General features: G+C 37.9%; 1 protein-coding gene across 4 annotated transcripts in view; it reads left to right on the top strand.

Annotated features, from left to right (window-relative positions):
* Positions 1-22390, top strand: part of toc (toucan) — a 101666-nt gene that overhangs the window by 823 nt on the left and 78453 nt on the right. Inside the window, exons 2-3 of one of the 4 annotated variants that reach the window (XM_034971432.2) lie at positions 17129-19512; positions 20251-20387. In XM_034971432.2, the coding sequence (XP_034827323.1) occupies positions 17129-19512; positions 20251-20387 (2521 nt within the window). Of the gene's footprint in view, positions 1-17128; positions 19513-20250; positions 20388-21916; positions 22176-22390 lie in introns of those variants that run through there. The other 3 variants (XM_069500422.1, XM_069500421.1, XM_069500423.1) reach the window with 3 other exon arrangements.

Raw genomic sequence — 22390 nt, 5'->3', positions numbered from 1 at the left:
ATTACATCGAAGATACAAAGGTGATAAGCGCAGCCCTTGAGGTTAATCCCAGCGGATTGTTCGCAACTATTATTTTTTTGCCCACCGCCTACATTTTAACTGCACAGATAACATAATTTTTTTTTTAATTCTTAAATCTTAATCAAAAACGGACTCCTAATAGGTACTAATTGGAATAATTATAATGTTTTCAAAAACCTCAACCAAGTTCCAAGTTTCAAAACGGAGAACGTCGATCAAAATTTTTACTCGATCTTATGGGTCGTCGAACTCTTTATGTGATATCATTATACCTACTTGGGGTACCTACTAATGGCACATGTGGCTACCATTGAATGCAGGTAGGTAGGTACCTACGTCATTTTAGAATACCTACCTTTTTACTCCTTATCTATAACTAATCTATTTTGATGACATAACTGGCAAAAGTCAATACCTACTCTCAACTCGCATCACATTTTGAGAGCGGACCCTAAAATCTACGGATTTCAAAAGTGTACAGCTACCTTTCTTATTAATTTGTTGGTTGTATCTAGTCTACCTACCCCAAAATGAATGTTCATTTGTTTCTTTCTAATAGAATTTCCTATTTAGGAATTTAAGTTAAGTATCGAGTTTTCTATTTAGGTTTTATCGAGTTTATTAACTACCATCAGCGATCACGCAGTCATCCGATCCGAATCCGTGAAAATACGGAGATATAAAATATCTACGACATAATATTATGTCATAAGCTACCATACAAATACCTAGTTCCTAAAACAAAAAGGAACGTATTTTCACGGACTCGGATCGGATGAGTGCTGGTAATAATATTAGCTGTGTTGTTTGTCAAGATACCTATCTAATTATACCTATTTAACTGATTACTAAACTTTATATTTGTTTTAAATTTCTAAATGGAGTCAAAAAATTAATTAGGCAAGAGAATTGAACTAAATTATTGTACCTTAGATCTTCTACGAAGCTTTGAAAATTAGTATGACATGTATATCAAGTTGTACCTACATGTACCTACCTCACCTATAAAAAGCAATCTGCAATAACTGCCCTGGACTTAGTACTATCTGCACTTCCCGCACGTTCTTTCTTGCATCATCAGTCATCACTCATCACTATTAAAGTATTAACATACAAAAGTTTAAAGAACATCTTGCTTAACACCTTTCACACAATTTTCTTCTTAGTGCTTGTAACTTGTATCTAGATCCGTTAAATATACTTTGATGACATAAGCTGCAGTAATTGGACAAAAACAACGGACAACTCCTCGCTTTGTGATACAGATCGTTCACTTTGCGCTTACTCATCGTTTACTCTATAAATATCAATAAGTAGATCTCGCACTTTGTTGCAAAAAATCAAGCTAGGGTCAATAACATCATCGACTCTGTGGCAGGTCGAGTAGAGTCAATTGGTTTTACAAAAGTTGCTAGTTCAGACTTCAGATTGGCTTATAGGTACACACCTGCCAACATTACTTACAACATTTACATACTTAGGTATGTTTCTGACTTATGATCCATTATCATAGTTAGTTGACTCTGTCGTACTTAGTTCATATTGACTAATGTAGGTATTTATATTTTTACGCATAATATAACTTTAATCTTTTTAGGGTTCTGTACCTCAAAAGGAAAAACAGAACCCTTATAGGATCTCTTTGTTGTCTGTATGTCGGTCTGTCAAGAAACCTGCAGGGTACTTCCTGTTGACCTAGAATCATGAAATTTGGAAGGTAGGTAGGTCTTATAGCAGACATTAGGGGGAAAATCTGAAAACCGTAAATTTGTGATTACATCACACAAAAAAAAATTAAATTGTGGTCATGAACTAAAAATCAGTATTTTCAATTTTCGAAGTAAGATAACTATGTCTAGTGGGGTATCATAATATGAAAGGGCTTCACCTGTGCATTCTAAAACAGATTTATTTTTATTTTTATGCATCATAGTTTTTGATTTATCGTGCAAAATGTCGTAAAAAGACGACTGTAGTACGGAACCCTCGTTGCGCGAGCCTGACTCGCACTTGGCCGGTTATTTATTCATATTAATATTCCTAACATTTAGTAAGTCTTGGCCTGCCAGTCATTACTTATATAGTAGGTAGGTATAGTACAATAAGCAGCTATTGTATTTTTTTCTGGTAGGTACCTATCACATTTCTAAAAATCACGATCTTTTTCCTTTCAGTCACAATATCCCATTGTATTGTTGCTTATAGTCTGCATGTATCTTGAATAGTTAATGCTAGCATAGTAGCTTGCCAATTTTCTTCCCTATATGTCAACCATTGCATGTAACTATAGGTACCTATGTACCTATCTAATCGTCGTCATCAACCGATAGACGTCCACTGCTGGACATAGGTCTCTTGTATAGGGACTTCCACACGCCACGGTTTTGCCCCGCCTGCATCCAGCGGCTCTCTGCGACTCGGCTGATGACATCCGTACACCAAAATAATTTAAATACATATCAAAAATTCCACCAAGTCTTCCAACGCTGCGCCTTCGGGTGCGAGGTCGCCATTCCAGAACCTATCTAATACCATGTGCTAATACTTCGTAATAGGCAGTTAAGTTACATAAGCATACCTACCTACTGGTCGACTTATGGACAATCCGAAACTAACCAGCTGGGAAGCCTAGAGTACCTCAAGCTCTCTTTGCGTATTCTATCGCGTTTATAACGAGGAAATTTCTGAGGAGTAGTTCAACCTTATTGCACTATCCTCTCTTTTCTGCATCTTTTTTCACGCACATGCGAATTGTGGAACCAACTCCTTTCGGTGTAGTCCTGTTGTCCCCGTTAGCCATATCCCCGTTAACGGGGACATCGGGATTTGAATAAAATTATTAAAAACTTATCCCGTTGTCCCCGTTGTCGTTTCCGTTTAACGGGGACATCGGGATTTGAATAAAATTATTAAAAACTTATCCCGTTGTCCCCGTTATCTATTCCCCTTCAACGGGGACTGCGGTAAATTAATAAAATGAGTAATATTGTAATCTAAATATATAAAAGGAAAAGGTGACTGACTGACTGACTGACTGACTGATCTATCAACGCACAGCCCAAACTACTGGACGGATCGGGCTGAAATTTGGCATGCAGATTGCTATTATGACGTAGGCATCCGCTAAGAAAGGATTTTTGAAAATTCAACCACTAAGGGGGTGAAATAGAGGGTTGAAATTTGAGTAGTCCACGCGGATGAAGTCGCGAGCATAAGCTAGTATTGTATATGTTACTAGCTTCTGCCCGCGGCTTCGCCCGCGTGGCCTACAGGAAACAAATGGTATTTTTTATTCAGAAACAAACATTTATAACATCAGGACGCGCACCCTGCACCAGCACCGAATAACACTAACCGGCTCGTTGGAAAGCCTGGAGCACCGCAGAGACGTTAGCTCTCTATGCGTGTTCTATCGCCTGTATAATGGGGAGTGCTCTGAAGAGCTTTTTGACCTCATTCCATCCTCTTTTTTCTACAACCGCACCGCGCGCCACCGTAAGGAATTTCACCCTCACCATCTGGGTGTCTGGTGCACTTCGACCGTCCATCGCGCCAGATCCTTCTTTCCACGCACGTGCAAACTGTGGAACCAACTCCCATCGGCGGTGTTCCCACTAGATTATAACATGGGGTTATTCAAGGGGCGGACCAACAAATTCCTAAAAGGCCGGCAACGCATCGGCGGCTCCTCTGGTGCTGCAAATGTTCATGGGCGGCGGTAATCACTTAACATCAGGTGACCCGCCTGCTCGTTTTGCTCGCTATATCTATTTAAAAAAAAAAAAAACGTTCCAACACCCATTTCATCCCTTTAGGGCGGGATTTTCTCGTAGTCGTTTCTTAGCTGACACCTAACTTCAAGAAAAAACCTAGTTTCCAAATTTCAAGTTATTAATATCAACAATTTAAACGGTCCCATATAAACTTTCATCCCCTATTTTACCACCCTTATGGGCGAATTTTCCAAAAATCCTGAAATACGTATTTCTTCATTTGTGACCGAAAACCCAAATACCAATTTTCGTGCAAATAACTTGAAAAATGACGGACTTTCATACAAACTTCCATCCCCCATTTAACCCACTTAGGGGTGGAATTTCGAAAAATTCTTTCTTAGTGGATACCTACTCTTTACAAAGAATAGACCCTCCAAATTTCATGTCTTTAGGACCAGCGGTTTAGGCTGTGCGTTGATTTAACATCCGATCCGAGAGTCGACATTATTATTTAATTAAACTAAGTAGGTACCATATACACAGTTTTTACACTGTAGTGAAATTGTTTAGTAAAAAAAAAAGATTCCGACGAATTGAGAACCTCCTCCTTTTTTTGAAGTCGGTTAAAAACTAAAAATCATAATCAGGAAGGTGTTAAGCTTTACATTATCTTCTTCTTCTTATTATACAGGAAGATTTTTTGGTTTTGCACAAATTTTTTTTGGTGGTTCTATATCGTTAATGTTCCATTTCCATTCATAATTTGTACCTTTTTTGAAATAATTTTTTTACCTTAAAATAAGCAAATTATGGTCATACTATTCGTAAACAAAACACGCTATAATCACGCTAGCTGACTCTGATGTTTTCCCTTAAAAAAAGTACCAAGTTGGACAAACTTGGTACTTGGGTGAAATGGGGGTTGAAAGGTTACACGTAAAACCTATGTTGTAGAAGTTAGAGATATGAAAATTGGCAATTAGGTATTATACAGATTTTTATTATTTAAACTTAATAACCTAAATGTCGATTTCCCCGTCTCTAACTTAAAAAACATAGGACTTTCATATAATCTTTCACCCTTCATTTCACCCTCTTAGGAGGGGGGGTGGTGTTCTCAAAATCGTTTCTTAGCTGACACTTACGTCCTAGAAGGAACCTACCTTCCAAATTCCAAGTTTGTAGGCTTTATAGTTTCTTAGATTTCGTGTTTACTGTTTGGTCAGTGAGTGAGTGGTATTTCTATATATATATATAAGAAGAAGAAGAAGAAGAAGAAGAAGATAATGTAAAGCTAAACACCTTCATGATTATGATTTTTACTAAACAATTTCATTACAGTGAAAAAACTGTGTATATGGTACCTACTTAGTTTAATTAAATAATAATGTCGACACTCGGATATTGTCAACGGGGGCAGAGTACGGAAACAACGGAAAGAATTTTTAACAATTTTATTCATTTACCGCAGTCCCCGTTGGAGGGGAATAGATAACGGGGACAACGGGATACGTTTTTAATAATTTTATTCAAATCCCGATGTCCCCGCTAAACGGAATAGACAACGGGGACAACGGGATAAGTTTTTAATAATTTTATTCAAATCCCGATGTCCCCGTTAACGGGGATATGGCTAACGGGGACAACGGGACTACATGCTCCTTTCGGCGATGTTCCCACTATTTTTTAACATGGGGTTATTCAAGGGGACTGATCAACAAATGCCTTGGCGGTTCCTCAGGCGCTGAAAATGTTCATTGGCGACGGTAATCACTTAACATCAGGTGATTTGTCTGTTCCTTTGCTCGTTATTTATAAATAAAACTTCTTCAGCCAAGAAAATAAATAAAGTAGGTAGTTATACGTAGGTAGGTAGGTTGGTAATAAAATAAAATAAAAACCTTTTATTTAGGGTAATTCCGGGGGAGATGGCCGTACGGGAGAGATGGCCAATACATAAAAAATCGACAATTAGACTGTTATTGTGGCTAATTCCTTTGTACACAATCTCTAAACTAAACTAAAATATCACGTCTAAATCTATTGCTATCCCTTTCATAATGTTGCTTGCGGAAAAGGAAAGCACTAGATTTAGACCTGTTAATTTAGTTTAGTTTAGAGATTGTGTACTAGAGAATCGGCCCCAATGGCACACTAATATCAGTTTAGTACGCTTCCTTTCGCGACCGGGGACAGGTGTCCGTGAGTTTTTGTCAAAAAAGTACATGAAAATGTAAGTAAATTCCACTTTTTTGTTTGATTAAACATTTCATATTAGGCAAGGGGTTATCATAATACGTGGTGGCAAAAAGATTTTACAATATTTGCATATTTTAGCACAGTTATTGTAAAGTAATTAAGTTTCCACGCATTTTAACCTATAAATTATAAATCATAGTTGCGTGTTTCTTTTTTTAATTCATATGGCCATCTCTCCCGGACAATCGGGATAGATGGCCTATTGTTAGAAAACGCAAAGCCATTCGGAGGATCTCACACAGTAGCTGTGAAGAAGTTCCCTTCTCCCTTTGTGATACATCTGAAAGTGAGAATGAAGACAACGAAGAAGATAACTGTAGAGGCTGTGGAGAAAATTATCATAAGACCCAACTCGTCGAAGACTGGCTGCAATGTAATATTTGCATGCTTTGGACGCATGAAAACTGTACGGAGTTTGAGGATATGTGCTCTGACTGCGGCAATAAGAAAAAGAAGGAGTTGAAAGGACGTAAGGGCAAAGCGAAAGGGAAAAAGAGTACTGGCTATCTCTCCCCGACTCCTATGGCCATCATACCCGGACAATCTGGGAGAGATGGCCAATCGTAAGTTTTTTATTTCGTGCCAGGTTGATTACTTTTGTTTATTTTAAGACTGATTATTGTTAACATTTGATAACAGAGATAATTAAAGTTTTGTTTGTGATTAAAGTAATTGTTTGATTTATTATGATTCATTGACAATCAGTCCTCAAAGTTAATGGGGCCATCTCCCCCGGAATTACCCTATTTGAGGCTATAGGCACCTATAGGGGAAAAGACTTTTCCCCAACATGTAGCACTTTTTATTGTTTATTGTCATATTAAAGAAGGTTTGAAGGATTGGGTCTTATAATCATAATATAGCAAGGTTCAAATTTAAAAGTCATCCTTAATCTCAATATATAAAAGGAAAAGGTGACTGACTGACTGACTGATCCTACAACGTACAGCTCAAACTACTGGACGGATCGGGCTGAAATTTGGCATGCAGATAGCTATTATGGCGTAGGCATCCGCTAAGAAAGGATTTTTGAACATTCAACCCCTAAGGGGGTAAAATAGGGGTTTGAAATATGTGTAGACCACGAGGATGAAGTCTCGAGTATAAGCTAGTAATCCATATACCTAGAGAGAGAGCCAGCGAGTGCCAGACTTTCGTTATTTTATAAAAGCTGAAAATCTGCGTATTGTCCCCCAACACTGGTAGGAACGATCAGCAACTGTGAAGTTTCAATCATGTTTCAAGCAATAAATGTGTACAAAATCTTACGTCAAGTAAATATATGGAGCCAAATCTTCTAAATATATAAAAGGATTGACTGACTGACTGATCTATCAACGCACAGCTCAAACCACTGAACGGATCGGGCTGAAATTTGGCATGCAGATATGAGATAGCTGTTATGAGGTAGGCATTCGCTAAGAAAGGATTTTTGAAAATTCAACCCCAAAGGTAGTGAAATAGGGGTTTGAAATTTGTGTAGTCCACGCGGACGAAGTCGCGAGCATAGGCTAGTAAATTATTATCATCAGTAAAATCGTGACTTGACATCAGGCTCAGAATACATAGGTATTAGGTAATAGGGTGGCCTTCCAACATCAATGGTACTAAGTAGTATTCAGGTTCTATAGGAGACGAAAATTTTACAGTAATGGGTAAGTAATAAAATAACATTACCGATATTATTTCATTGTTTTGACGATCTCGGTACAAGTTACAACAGCCATAATAAGATATATATATATGCTAATGCTTGCTAGAAAAGTTCCCTAGTGGTTCTCTTAAATTAAATATATTATACACAAGTTCATATAAGTACCTATATAGAAGTGTTATTTTATTAAACACGAAATAACTATAGTCCGCGACAGACTGAGATAGCAATCGGGGTATGAAGCGAGGGGACACCCCGCACACCCGCACGTCACCCGCGCTCGCCCGCACCGGGTTAGCGCGGGGGCCGTGCGGATGTGCGGGGCGTTCCCTCCCCGATTGCCATCTCAACCTGTCGCGTGCTATACCATTTTAAAATTCTGTTGGTGATTACGGATAGGTTTCTATTTCTAACGGCATATAAATTAGTTATTATCCGAGTATAAAAATAACATAATAATTGTAAAATACTTTAAATTATACTTATGCGATGGATAGGTATGTATATCAACAATGCAAAATATTCGAATTTGTAGTCGAATTATACACATATTTTTAATTTCCCGTTTTTCACTGGAAATATTTTAATTAGGTAGGTAACTCGGTTTCTAAATTAAGTATAAGTAGGTACCTACCTACTCTTACTTTCATCACTGTTTCCAATTTTTTATTATTATTAGGAAGAGATTATGTTAATGGTTAAATCTTCTCAAGATACCCGATCTCTTTGAGGAGAGATCTAGTTATGTGGGATTTCTACCCACTAAAACCCCCTCGCTGGCGATCCTCAGCGCATATTAAGTGGCTCCGGGAACTAATACGAACGTGCGCCGGAGCCTCTCTTGCGCGACGCCCAGTGGGCTCATCTTGGAGGATGCACTCCCCTAGTCTCATGCACTTTGCAAGTAGGCACGACGGCTTGCGCCACGGCTAGTTGTCGTCCTTCCAAGGTCGCCGATCCGGTCCAAGCACCCGGGACTACTGGACGGACGGATCAGGGCGTTGATCAGCGCATTCGCCTCCGAGCAAGATCAGCTCGCTCGTAATCCCGATCAGCGGCCTCCTTCTTGAACATTACTGCTTCACAGAAGGAGACCACTGCCCTCCAACATTGCCGCTATCAAAAAATAGTCACCGTCTAGTGGTTGGAAGCGGTGATCTAGACCTATGTTGTTATAGCATTTGCCCGCGACTTACTATAATTATTACAAATATTATTACAAATAGCTTATGCTCGCGACTTCCCGCGTGGACTACACAAATTTCAAAGCCCTATTTCACCCCCTTAGGGGTTGAATTTTCAAAAATCCTTTCTTAGCGGATGCCTACGTCATAATATCTATCTGAATGCCAAATTTCAGCCCGCATCCGTCCAATAGTTTGAGCTGTGCGTTGATAGATCAGTCAGTCAGTCAGTCAGTCAGTCACCTTTTCCTTTTATATATTTAGACTAGCTGACCCGCCCCGGCTTCGCTCGGGTGGAGTATTTCGGACTGGGAGTGTCATTGTGAAGCCGTTGCTTGATACCTAAAATATCAATTCACTATCAGAAATTCTAAAATCCCCACGATTTAGGACTTTAGTACTTTGCAGCATCAGGATTGAGGAGTTAGGATCCGAAGTTCAATGATGTAGCCTATGCTTGGTACCTAAATTAATTTTGCATCATCCGCAGTTACTGAAACATTATAGTTTAGGAGTGCTGTACCCTGCATCATCAGGGTTGAGGAGTTGGGACTTGAAGTCTGAGAATAAAGTCGTTGCTTGGTACCACTTGGTTCACTATGAACACTTCCTGAATCTTGATAACTCAGGCGGGCAGTAACCCTGCAGCATCAGGATTAAGGAGTCGAAACCAGAATTTTTTATGTGACCACCACGAAAACTTTTTTTGTTGATTTAAAAAAAAATTGCAAATCGGTCCAGAAACCTCGAAAAAATCAATGTAGAAAAAGAACCACCTCCTTTTTGACAGTCGGTTAAAAACCGATGACCTTGAAATATTTACGGAACAATCTTTAAAATATTCCCTTTCTAACAAAAAAAGAATGAATGAAATCGGACTACGCGTTAATGAATTACAACTCAGTATACATTTTAACTTTCATCCCCTCTCCTACGGGAACCATGCTGAATTTCGGGATAAAAAGTATCCTATATTCTTCCTCATAGTATGACCTCAAATCGTACTAAGTTTCATTGGAATCCATTCAGTAGTTTCTGCGTGATGCGCGGCCGTGATACAGACAGACAGACAGACAGATAGACAAAAATGAAAAAAATTACAGTTTTGGGTTCAGTATCGATTATAGAGTGCCCTCGAAAAAAAATTTTCAAAATATCTTCAATGTACAGAATTTGACCTGTTACAGTTTTATTATAAGTATATAGTATATATTGATTTTATTATAAGTATATATTGATATAATAATTTTATTTTATAACAGTTTTATTATAATCATCATTTATAGCTAATATAGAACTCGGGGATTGTATGTATGTAGTATCTTGAGATCATTGATTTATTATTAATGGTTGACATGTAGTTATCTATCAATCAATAGAAGAATTTTCAGCATCGGGTCAATAGTTTCAGAGTTCATCCAAAGTTACATTTATCTCTACTACTTAATATTATTAATGTAGATATCAACCAGAATATTAATGCTTAGAGGAGCCTAAATTGAATTGCTTTCAATTCGTTATTGGTTACGCCTGAATGGCGAAGGACACTATTTCGCACACGGCTAGTATCCTGCGATTACCACATGCGGTGTAAGCAACACCGAGGCCTACTACAGTTACCTACTGCTGTGTAACAGAAGGAAATTATGGCGCTAATATGACCCGGTTCCGATTTAAATCACTTCAAACAAGTTCTCGTGCTTACAGCCTACAGTTGAACAGAAACTGTAAAAGGGAAAATCAAGCCTTTCTTAGTTGAAAAACTTCGCATACAAATTGATAAAACTACCGATTGGGCGTGATACTTCTGAAAATTATCAATTTTCACACAGCCTAATAAAATCTTTGCTCAACTATAAGTACTTATTCATATCTACTAATAAATAAAATTGAAGTGTCTGTCTGTAATTTCGAAATAACTACCCCAAATTAACTCCAAGAGCTCGCGACTTCTTCCAGTAGTTTCAGCTGTGCGTTGATAGATCAGTTAGTCATTTATATATTTATACTTACAGTCCGTAAAAAATGACTCCTCACGCGCCATTTTAACTCTATGGGTCAAAAGTACGGTTCACCTTTAAAATAAGGACTAAAATTGTACTTTTGACATGGACACAAATAGTTAAAATGGCGCGTGAGGAGTCATTTTTACGCATTATACTTAGTTTGTTGCTTAGATAGATAACTATTTACACAACATAAGAAATCAAACCTATTGTCACGTTTATTCTGTAGGTATTTTCCGTGTAACAAACGTTCGCAAATCATTAATTCGAGTCACTTACGTGATTTCTCTTTGCAAATCCTGTTTGTTAATACAGCACAGACATTCCAATTGCAGATTTTTTGCTTAGAAATATTGTTTGAAATACCTAAGCTTATGTAATATACCTACTTACCTAGGTACCTATTATTAAATTTATCGAATATGCAATAAACAATATGTAATTTCGAATCTATTAAATAGCAAATTGGAAAAAAAAAAATCAGTAGGTACCTAATCAATATAAGTATTCCTGACTACTGTGCGACAAGGCTCTCTTGGCACTTGATGACATGGACAGGGGGCGCTGTTGGAGAACAAAGGCTTAGAATATTTAAACAAGAACAAAGAACACAGCATTGATGCAGAGCTGCAAAAAAACTTCCTAGCTAGTTTCTAATACCTTTAAGATTTAAGAAGAAGGTGATCTTTACTATTGAATTGAAGGTTCAACATTATAGGTCGTGCAAACGGATACACTCAATACTGCAGTTAGTCGTGACGGTTTATAAAGTAGGTATAGTGCTCTAGCTCTACCCAGCTTGCGTTAAAGTTTTTGCTGTTGCTCTCATGACAAATCTTCATTGTTCCACTCACCTAGTGTTAGCAAATTCGCACGATCTTCAATTATTCCAAATACTTCAGGAGTCATCTAACGGGTAGTTGGTTCTTACTCATTTGTACCTAATTATAGTAAAATTTCCCACGAAACTATGTCATGAGTAGCATGTTAGGTTTATGCCATTTTATGCAGGCAGAGTAGATTTCTAGACTCAACAAGTAAGAATAAAAAAACCGGCCAAGTGCGAGTCGGACTCGCGCACGAAGTGTTCCGTACCATTATCTGTAAAAACGGCAAAAAATCACGTTCGTTGTATGGAGAGCCCCCCTTAAATATTAGTTTTAATTTCCAGTCCAAAAATTAAATCCGTCCAGTAGTTTGAGCTGTGCTTTGATAGATCAGTCAGTCAGTCAGTCAGTCACCTTTCCCTTTTATATATTTAGATTGCTAAAGATATTAAAAAAACTACTATAGGTACCTATAGTCCGTAAAAAATGACTCTTCACGCGCCATTTTTACTCTATGGGTCAACTGTCATGTCAAAAGTACGGTTCACCTTTAGAATAAGGACTAAAATCGTACTTTTGACATGAAATTTGACACAAAATGTTAAAAAGGCGCATGAGGAGTTAAATTTTACGTGTTATACGTTTTACGTTTCGGTACCTAAATGTTTTTTTCGACAGTGGATTGTTATTGCGAGAGTGACGATCCCATCTAAATTGTTTTATCGCACCGTGCAAGATTGCTCACGATTGAATTAAACACATTAGCATCATCCGTTGCTTACATCATCTCCAAAGTAAATGTAAAGTGTAGGTCATGCGGGGTAAATGCTGGTATCCCTCCATTGCCCTTGGTAACCAATCAGACACGTGATACATTTCATACAGCAAGCATTAAAACCACAATGTGTTTGACTTTGATGATTTTACACAATTCGTTCAGCTTGATTCAGTTGATAACATGAGTTTTCACTTATCAGTCAAAATAAAATAAAAACAATCACTATTTGCTACTACTTCACGCCGGAACAGCTTCATACCCTATACCAAACACAAGTTCGATCGTGCATGGAGTACTGCAGCCATTTATATGGCTCTACCAAGTATCAACTTGAGGATTCGGTGGACCGCCGGCGTTAGACTCATTGGTGACGAAGCGCCGCTGGTCAATTCTAAACTTGGAATATCGGCGCAAAGTTGCCTGTCTATCGGTATTCTACAGGATATATTTCGGAGAATATGCCAACAACTTTTCCATCTGATTCCTCCTTCACCTTTTTACTGTCGTACCGCAAGGCATCGCCAAGGTCAGCACCCGTACACTAGTCGAAATTCCACAGATACGTACGAAGCGATTTGCCTCCACATTTCTAATTTAAACCGCTAGGATTTGGAACGCCCTTCCAGCATCAGTTTTCCCCTCCAATTATAATATGGGTACTTTTAAGTCAAGAGTTAATAGGCATCTTCTAGGCAAGCACGCTGCACCTAAGGCTTCATCCTACCTACCTATACTTTATTTCCTTTGCTTACTTTCCTCATAATCTTATTTTATTATTTACCTGTTATTCGTATCCAAATAACACAGATTCTAGAGATGCGTGGTATAACATGGTGAAAATGTATTGTAATTACGCAACATTTTCAATACCTAGCAATCACAGTGCAAGGTTTACTATCTTATCAAAAGAATTCCTTTATCACGTTGGCGCCAGACTTCTTGAAACCGGCTGAACCAAACGAAACAGGTTTTTTGTTTTTATTATTTTCTGTATAAGTAATGTAAATTGTAAATCGTCTGACCTTTCATTAATTTATTAAAAGGCCAAATGAGCATATTTAAAATTGATTTTTCCCCGTGTTTTTAGCTTTAAAATATCACAACTAAATTTGTAGATAATATTAGCAATAGAGAAAAAAATCATTTTTTATCAGCAAATAATAATTATCTAACTATCTAAGTACCAACCTATACCTACTAGATACTATGGAATTGCCGACTTGTGTCGTAACCCGATTATGAAGAGATTTTTCCCCGAAAAACAGTAAGATCGTTTATAGAAAAATATTTTTTTGTCGTTGTTACCACACGAGTAGATAACTCGTGTGTGGTTACTCCATAATTCCATCTAATCGATTACCTATGTCACTTTGTTTCTTACCACGATTTAACAGGCTCGATTAAGGTTAAAAATATCCCGACTAACATTACAAAGTCGAAAGTTTGTATGTGTGCGTGTGTGTGTGTGTATGTTTGTTACTCCTTCACGCAAAAACTACAGGACGGATTTGGCTGAAATTTAGAATGAAGATAGATTATACCCTGGATTAACACATAGGCTACTTTTTATTCCGGAAAATCAAAGAGTTCCCGCGGGATTTTGAAAAACGTAAATCCACGCGGACGAAGTCGCGGGCATCAGCTAGTAATTTATAATTTAGTAAGTAGGTACCTAAGTGTGACAGTACAATTTAATAGAGATATTCAGAACATTAATTCACGAGGATCTAGCATATTCATATTAATTATTATCTGTGGAATAGGTCTGCCCCCCCGCGGTTTCGCACGGGGTTAAACTAGTAACAAGCAAATAAATACTTATAGCTATGCTATACCTAAAACTAAGTAGGTACCTATTGAAAAAGTTGTTAACGCACTCTAGTCATAAACCAATTTGATACCCTGTGGAACACTTGGTAGGTTCCTATGGCAAACAAGCGACAAGAAGTTGCCTATAGGTATCTTATCTTAATTAATTTAGGGGAGAGTTAAATAAATTAACCTCAGCCAATTTTACTACCTACTAAGTACCTATTTCAAAACACTCGCCTACCTCATTTCTGTCCAATGACGGCCATGGAGTTCAAAATCTTCAATGAATTTTACACACTTTGGCAGTAATTTATGTTTGACCGTGACGTATACTCAACTAAGTACTTACTCGTACCTTCCGATCTTTATTTTTTGTTTCTTAGCACTTCCTATAATTCGGTACAATAGAACCAAATTTTTTGTTCTATTAGATTTCTTTTTGTAACCAGTCATGTGTTTTTGTGGTGCAATAAAGTATATACATACATACATACATTGCTGCCTAAGATTATTTTTATCAATGCGTGCGTGCACGCCACAAACTGTGGGATTGATCAATATTACCTATAATAATCATTATTGTTAGTCAATTTAGAACTTCGTGCGTGTATCCTCATTTGTTATTTGTATCAATCATATCACTGCTTCAAATATCTGGAAATTAACAGCGCTGCAATTTTTTTTACTACAAATATGTGATCACCATCATAACCGGGTTTCATTTGTTCATTAGTAACACATTGTGGGCCTGTTTCGTTCGCAACTAGAGACGGTTGCGTATATGTCTGTCTGTTCTAATGAGTGTAAATGAACCGCCTGGCAGCAATCAGGCTGAGAAGCAGTTTACTTGTCGAGAAAACGATTGAAGAACGCTTTTGGTTATTGTGGTCATTCGTGACTTTGCGCTCTAATACCTACCTCTACTTAGATTTCATATTAGGAGATAGTTTATAAAAATGTGTGCAGACTTCTACATCGGAAAATACGGGCAATTAAAAAAAATATAGAATTCATAAAGGACAGACCTATCTACTAAACTAATATTGTGCTATTTCTAGCCTCTCAACGTTTATTGACAGAACTAAAAGTACAATCGTTTTCCCATGAGTTAGAAAATAATTATTACTTTTTTTTCGTTTTCCACAGCTTTTTAGCAATATCTGCGGGATGATTCGCTAACTCAGTGTCTAACGACGAATGATATCAATCGAGCTCATTTGACATTGGTTGGTTCTACATCGCTGCTGCACTGAGTGATATCAAAATAACTTTTCGTAGAAAATCTTCAATGGATTAAAAATAAATGTCAAAATATGAGATCGGAGGCTACCATTCAGCGTTAGATACTGAGTTATCGAACCATCCCACTGGTCCTGTCATTTTAGTTTAGTTTAGAGATTGTATAATATAAGTTACAACAGAATTATACACATTACAATGTTAATAGTTATTCTTCATAGGTACGTTTTATATAGCTTTATGAAATCAGGTAGGTTTTCGAATAGAAAATTATATCGATTTCGCATTAGCCAATATCAATACAATTTACTTGCTTGTTTGATCTAGTTTCTTACATAAGTATAGTCCGTGACAGGTTCAGATGCGAATTGGGGTATGAGGCGGGTGACGCCCCGCGCACCCGCGCTCGCCCACACCGGGGTAGCACGGGGTACGTGATAGAGATGGTGTGTGGGGCATCCCCCCGCCTCATACCTCGAATGCCATCTCGACCTGTCGCGTACTATATATATATACCTACTATAGGTAGAAAGAATGTAATGATTTTCGTGAATTGAACGTACATACCTAGGTACCTACATTCGTAATTAAGTGTAACGTCATACCGACCTTTGTAAACGCACAATGCATAAAATCACCATCCATGACGATACGGACGCTTTGAACCATGATAAGCACATCATGGTTCAACCCCAAGACTTAACTTCATGTCTGTTTAAACATAGTAGGTAGGTAGGTACCTACTTAGTAGGTAGGTACAAATTGTATGTATCATTTTTCAGGTGTTGAACTTACAGATATACTGACACATGCAAGCAACAAAGTCGAATATTTTCACCACCGAGAAGTTGAATTAGGTATCTATCCTATTGGGATGCCAGCCCGGTAACATTCCCGTGTGCTTGGGTGCTGCTGGTCCCTTTTGGATGCGTCCGAGGGGAAGAGCAGTATTCGGGCCAGTGCACTCCGGTAACATGGCTAATAGTTATTTCTCATCGGGGATAATGTGTGCGCGGGATCGCCGCCTGCCGCTTTGGCGGAAGCTCCGGCCGGTCGGTCTGCTGTCGCCCGTTGGGTCCCCGGGTCGGGGGTGTTGATGCGCCTCGGACGTGCGGTGGGGGGACCTCGCGAGTTTGTCAACAGATTAGGCTATTAATCGCGGTGAAATGTCTCGTAAATTTTTTTTTGCACTAAGACTCCATGGACCCAGCAGGGTCTCCACGGCAAATGGAACAAAAATATGACTCTCGATAAGCGAGGCATACCAATACCCTACGAGCACAATGCAGAACAGCTGTGCACATACATGGTCAAAGCAATAACAAAATATTCTTATATGGCTTTAATTGTGATTGATGATGTAACTTGTAGAATAATTCGCCATTTAATATTCATGAGTTTATAAGTATTTAATGTTTTAAACATTACGGAACAGTAGAGTAATCTTGAACACGTACGCTACGATCTGTAGACTTTGTAATAAGATTTAAATTATTTAAACCCATACGAAACGATTTGTAGCTGTCTGGTAGTAATAAAATAAAAATATTTAAACAACCTAAACTACGTAACTTATAAGTACACAATTACTTGTGGGATTTGTTAATAATATGAAATTCATTTATTTTCCAGATACCCATCGACAGACATGGCAAGTCAACATCGCTAAATATCCGCAGCATCTACTCGAATGATCCTATGAAAATAAGAACATGCAGCGATGTTAAAAATAGAGAAATCTCTCAAAAAATATTAGATATAAAAGGAAAAGAAAAATTATTTCTTAACAAACCTTATAATAATATGTCGTTAATACCAAAAATAAGTATGATGAACACAGAAAAAGTAGTGAACAAAAATCCTCGTATATTAGATTTGAGGGAAAAATTAAATGAAATTTCAAGGAAACAAGATCATAACGTTGATAAAATGACTAAAGGTCTGATCAATGACATAACACAACAACTGGTTGATGATAAAGAAGGAGATGAATCTGGACCATACAGTTTATTATTTGATCTTCAGACAAATCCTTCAACATCTTCTAAGCAGTTACCAAGAACAGAGTCTTGGAATTTTAAATCAGTGGGGGATGTTCTGGAACCAAAATCTCAAAGCTTAAGTAGGATAACTTGCTTAAATAACAAAAGTGTGGAAAGGTTGCCGAGTGTTTTAAATTTTGATGATAAACCTATGAAAGAATTTGAATACTCGTGTGAAAAAGAATTGCATTACTCTACTAAGAAACCATTTAGTACTCAATCAAGGTCTGACCTCTGTTTACAACTAAAATCTCATGTACCTCCTCGACTTTACGAAACGAATTTAAGTCCGAACGACAATTCATTAAGCAAAAACAACGAAGAACACTCTCTCGATGACAGCTTAGGTATTCTAACACCAGATCAAATGGACGACATTTGTTATTTGGAAAATGCATTTTCTCCGACAGTGGAAGGCTTGCCAATATTTTGCGACAGCAATGAATATAAGGCATCTCCAGAAAATGGAGATACTCCATCGACAGATAAAACTGAAAGTAATTCAGCTGCTTCCACAATACAAAACGATGGATTTCCTAAAATGAGCAACCGATGCATTAAACTTAAGGAATCTTTAGCGCCAATAGCTACATTAGATGCTATTGATCCCATTAATTGTGAAGATAATAATTTTAAATCCTTTGGTTTATCAACTGAGGAATCGACGGGACAAGACAAACATTTTGTTAAAAATGATATAGATTTCGGAAAAGAAAAATGTTTAAACTTAGTCGAAGAAGAGTTTTTACCGTCAATTCATGGTAGTATTTTAGAGCCCACTAGTTCCATTGGTGATACAACAGTTAATTTAGAAATACCATTAGACTGCAAGCATGGAAACTCATTAGTAACTAATAGAATTGAACAAACACCATCGCCTGAAGATTTGCCTCTTGACAGCTCTGATATTAACGGTGAAATAAGCACTTATTCCCAATTTTCTGCATCAACTTTACATGACACGCAGACCTACTCTGACAGTAAAAACGACAAATCTATGGAAACTTCAAAGGTATCTAATAGTTTTATAACGAGTATTACAAGCATTACAAGTCTTGATGGTTATCAAGGCGACGGTGAAATGTCAAGACCAGTTAGTAGAAGTGCTGATCATAATGTTGGTCACAGAGAAGATGTAATTGAAATGGATTGGCAGAATGTTCCTGTGACTAGAAGAGTAGACCCCATGACCGATTCTGATTTCTTCACGGAAAGCGATGCGGATGGTTTAGACGAACATATGCAAAGAGGTGATCGAAAAGCTCAAGTAATTGATGGTGCACTTTATGGTGGTAAAAACGGTAATGGGAATGCTCCTCTAATTGTGAATAGAAGTGAAGACTCATGCATGGAGTCTAGTGGTGTTTATACTGACTTTGAAAATCAACGCGCGTCACCTGTTTTTCTTAACGTTATAAATGATATGTCTCCAATATCTACGACATCTACACATTCCGAATGCAGTCAGAAAAACTCTGGTCATGGAAAAATTAACCTTTGTTTAACTCCTTTGGAAGACACACAAGAGGAACAAAACTCAGATGTTTCATCCCATAATATTGATGAAGATGAAACACCAAAAAACACAAGCAAAAGAAATTCTCTAAACAGTGTAAAAGACGTAAGGTGTTCTGACAAAAATAAGGAAGAGAAACGAAGTTTTACATTAAAGAAATATAAAATGCCTAAGCGCGATGTACCCAGCAAACTAAAGACAATGCTGGCTAACAGAAAGGCTGATGCGGACAATAGTGTACAAAGTAGTCCAAAAATAGTAAAGAAAACAGAAAGGCGCGACAGCTTTTTAAAGAAGAATTCTTTGGATATAAAAATTGATTATAAAAATAAATCATTCAAAGATGTTAAACCAAAAGTGGATTGTTCCTTCACTTTGCAACGTTCGCAGACATCATGTAGTGTAACAAGAATGTTGAGCTCAAAAGCAACGAATGGTACCAACATGAAACCAAAAAGGTAAATACTTTCCATAGGTACAAACGTAGTTTGGTTCTATTTAATACAAGCTGACAATTCCTGAAAATACTTTTCTATTAGCATGCAAGTTTTCTCTATCAAGTAGATCCCTAATCCACGTAATCGATCATAGAGAAAAAAATTGATCGCTGATCTAAAGTTTCTCGACCCACAGTGGTTTATGTACGTTGGTGGTACATTGATAGTAGGTATGTTATTTTACTTCTTGTACAATATGGAACTTTCGAAAACATATATAGTACTAGATGATGCCCACGACTTCGTCCGCGTGGATTTACGTTTTTGAAAATCCCGTGGGAACTCTTTAATTTTCCGGGATAAAAAGTAGCCTATGTCCTTCCCCGGGATGCAAGCTATCCCTGTACTAAATTTCGTCAAAATCGATTGAACGGTTAAGCCGTGAAAAGCTAGCAGACTGGACAGACAGACACACTTTCGCATTTATAATATTAGTATGGATTTACACAATAAAATAATACCATGTATAGTGCGCGACAGGTCGAGATAATAATCGAGGAGGGAACGCCCCGCACACCCGCACAGCCTCCGTGGTAGCCCAGTGCGGGCAAGCGTGGGTGTGCAGAGCATCCCCCCGCCTCATACCCCGATTGTCATCTCGACCTGTCGCGGACTATAGGTACAGTGATGTAGATGGGATGTTCCTTACGCGTGCCTGGACCATCTATGTATAATACTAAATTAAGACCGTGTTTGCAGTCGCCACATGCGGATGCGGATGGAACTGGGTTCTGCCAACGGCAGCGGAAAGAGCAGCCTGCACAGTTCTCAGAGTGACATCAGCGCTTCCAGCACACCGCTTGGGAAACACACGAGCAGCCGCTTTCCTTTACTACGTGAGTTTTATTCAAATTGCCTATATAATATTAACTGCCAAAATAAACAAGATCTGCACCCGTACGTAGTCGAAATTACATGGTCGTGTACGAAGTGATTTGCCTCCTCGTTTAGAACCGTTAGAAAATGGAACTCCCTTCCGGTGTCAGTTTTCCCCTCCATTTTTAAGATAGGTAACCTTCAACCTTCAAGTCCAGAGTGAATAGGCATCTTCTTGGCAAGCGCGCTCTATCTTCACTTGCCAGCAGGTCTGATTGGCACAGCCAAGCGTTAGTCTGTAAATTAAAAAAAATATGTAATCTGCTCTAGAGTCAAGACTCACATCAAAAACTACGTTTTAGCGGTTCTTACTTTTGGAATTAGATACATGGTCAGGGGACACGAAATTAATTGCCCCAAAAATTGGTTTACACGTCAAATGACCCAGAATTGCCGCTTTTCTAATAAGGGCCAACACGTACTGGACTAGCCCCAGCGCCACTGGCCCAAGTATACTCGGGCCTCGGGGCCCCAGGAGAATACGTGTCTCCTGAGAAAAAAATCCCCATACAGCTTGGGCCCCTACAGTCGAATCCCTAGGCGGTCACATAGTACACCTTTACTGATGGGCCGGCCCTAAGATATGACTGACCCAATAGCTGTCTGGCAATCCAGTGAGGCATTAGCGATAGTGTCTTGGCTCTTGGACTGTTATTATTTACGTAGTAGACGTAATAATAATAAATAATCAGAGTACTATTATGAAAAATCTTACTCGTAGGCTATTAGCTATTACTCTCTCGTACCAAATTGCTATTGAATTTTTAAAAGGTCTATCAAGTATCAAGTATCAGTTCTTTAAATTTAAACTAGAATAAGTTGAGCATAAGAAATTTTTATTTTTTAAACATCTTGCTTTTACTGTAAAATGGCTAGCCTGGTTATTTTTACCTATTTAAGCAATATTAGGTTTTCCAAACTTAAAAGTTGGCTAGCTTAACATAGTAGGTACCTATGGTTAATGGTTGTCCCCGACGCCTAGTAGCACCGGTCAGCAATGTTCTAACAATAAGCATTGATATTACAATTATATTGTCATAAAAGTTTTTTCAGTTCCTAGTGTAAAGTGTAAACAGTTCTAATATTCTTCGGTACCTAGGTACCTACAACAGTTTAGTAAATAATTATGATAATAGAGGGTAATTTTGCAAAATAACTTGAAATGACTTTCTACATTTCTAATGCGTAGATCTAGATACTAGATATCATCTATAAATAATGCCATACTTTTTATTTTGTAAGATAATATTTCACCTATCTATACCTACCTATCTAATGTAAAAGTCGTATCATACACTCCCGTCTCCCAGTAACCCCATCGCAGTACGTAAGTGATCCGTTGATCATGCACGCTGTTGTTTTCCTAATCATCTGCGTGATGTCTGCGTATATAAAATAAATCAATGCAAAAGGTCGTCGGTGAAGTGTCAGGAGGAGGACCGCATGGCAACTGGTATTTCCTCCTGTCCGTTGAGTTGAAGTTACTGTAGTCGAGTTGGCTTGGCAATCGGCAGTCGCCGGTGAGACGCGAGCCGGCGCGCGCCGTATGCGCCAGACTGTCGCGTTCGTGACGTCACGTGCAACACGAAAAATCAATAATTCCCTTCCGTCCCTAAGGTTAACCGCATACCGCATTTTTATCAAAGGAAAATGTGACCTATGCTAGTGAAGTGCTAAAAACTATAGTTCAATATCAAATGACAAGATACAAATAAGCAGCTCCTCAAATGTGAACGGTTTACTTTCATGTACCTACCTCTACCTGTTTTTGTGTGTCATAATTTTAGTTTTCAATTAAAACCGTAAAATTATCACCTTATACCAACTTATACATAAAATATCGAATTAATAAAAATAAACTTAAACTTAACTTTCTATAGCGTGATAATAATAATATTGTCATAGTTGACAAAGTTGACAAATTAATATTTAGGCTACTTGCTCAAAATATTAATTAATTCCA

The sequence above is a fragment of the Maniola hyperantus genome, chromosome 8 (assembly GCF_902806685.2).
Source record: "Maniola hyperantus chromosome 8, iAphHyp1.2, whole genome shotgun sequence".
Taxonomy (NCBI): Eukaryota; Metazoa; Arthropoda; class Insecta; order Lepidoptera; family Nymphalidae; genus Maniola; species Maniola hyperantus.
Note: the sequence above shows the minus strand (reverse complement) of the source record. Positions and strands in the feature narration are given on the sequence as shown.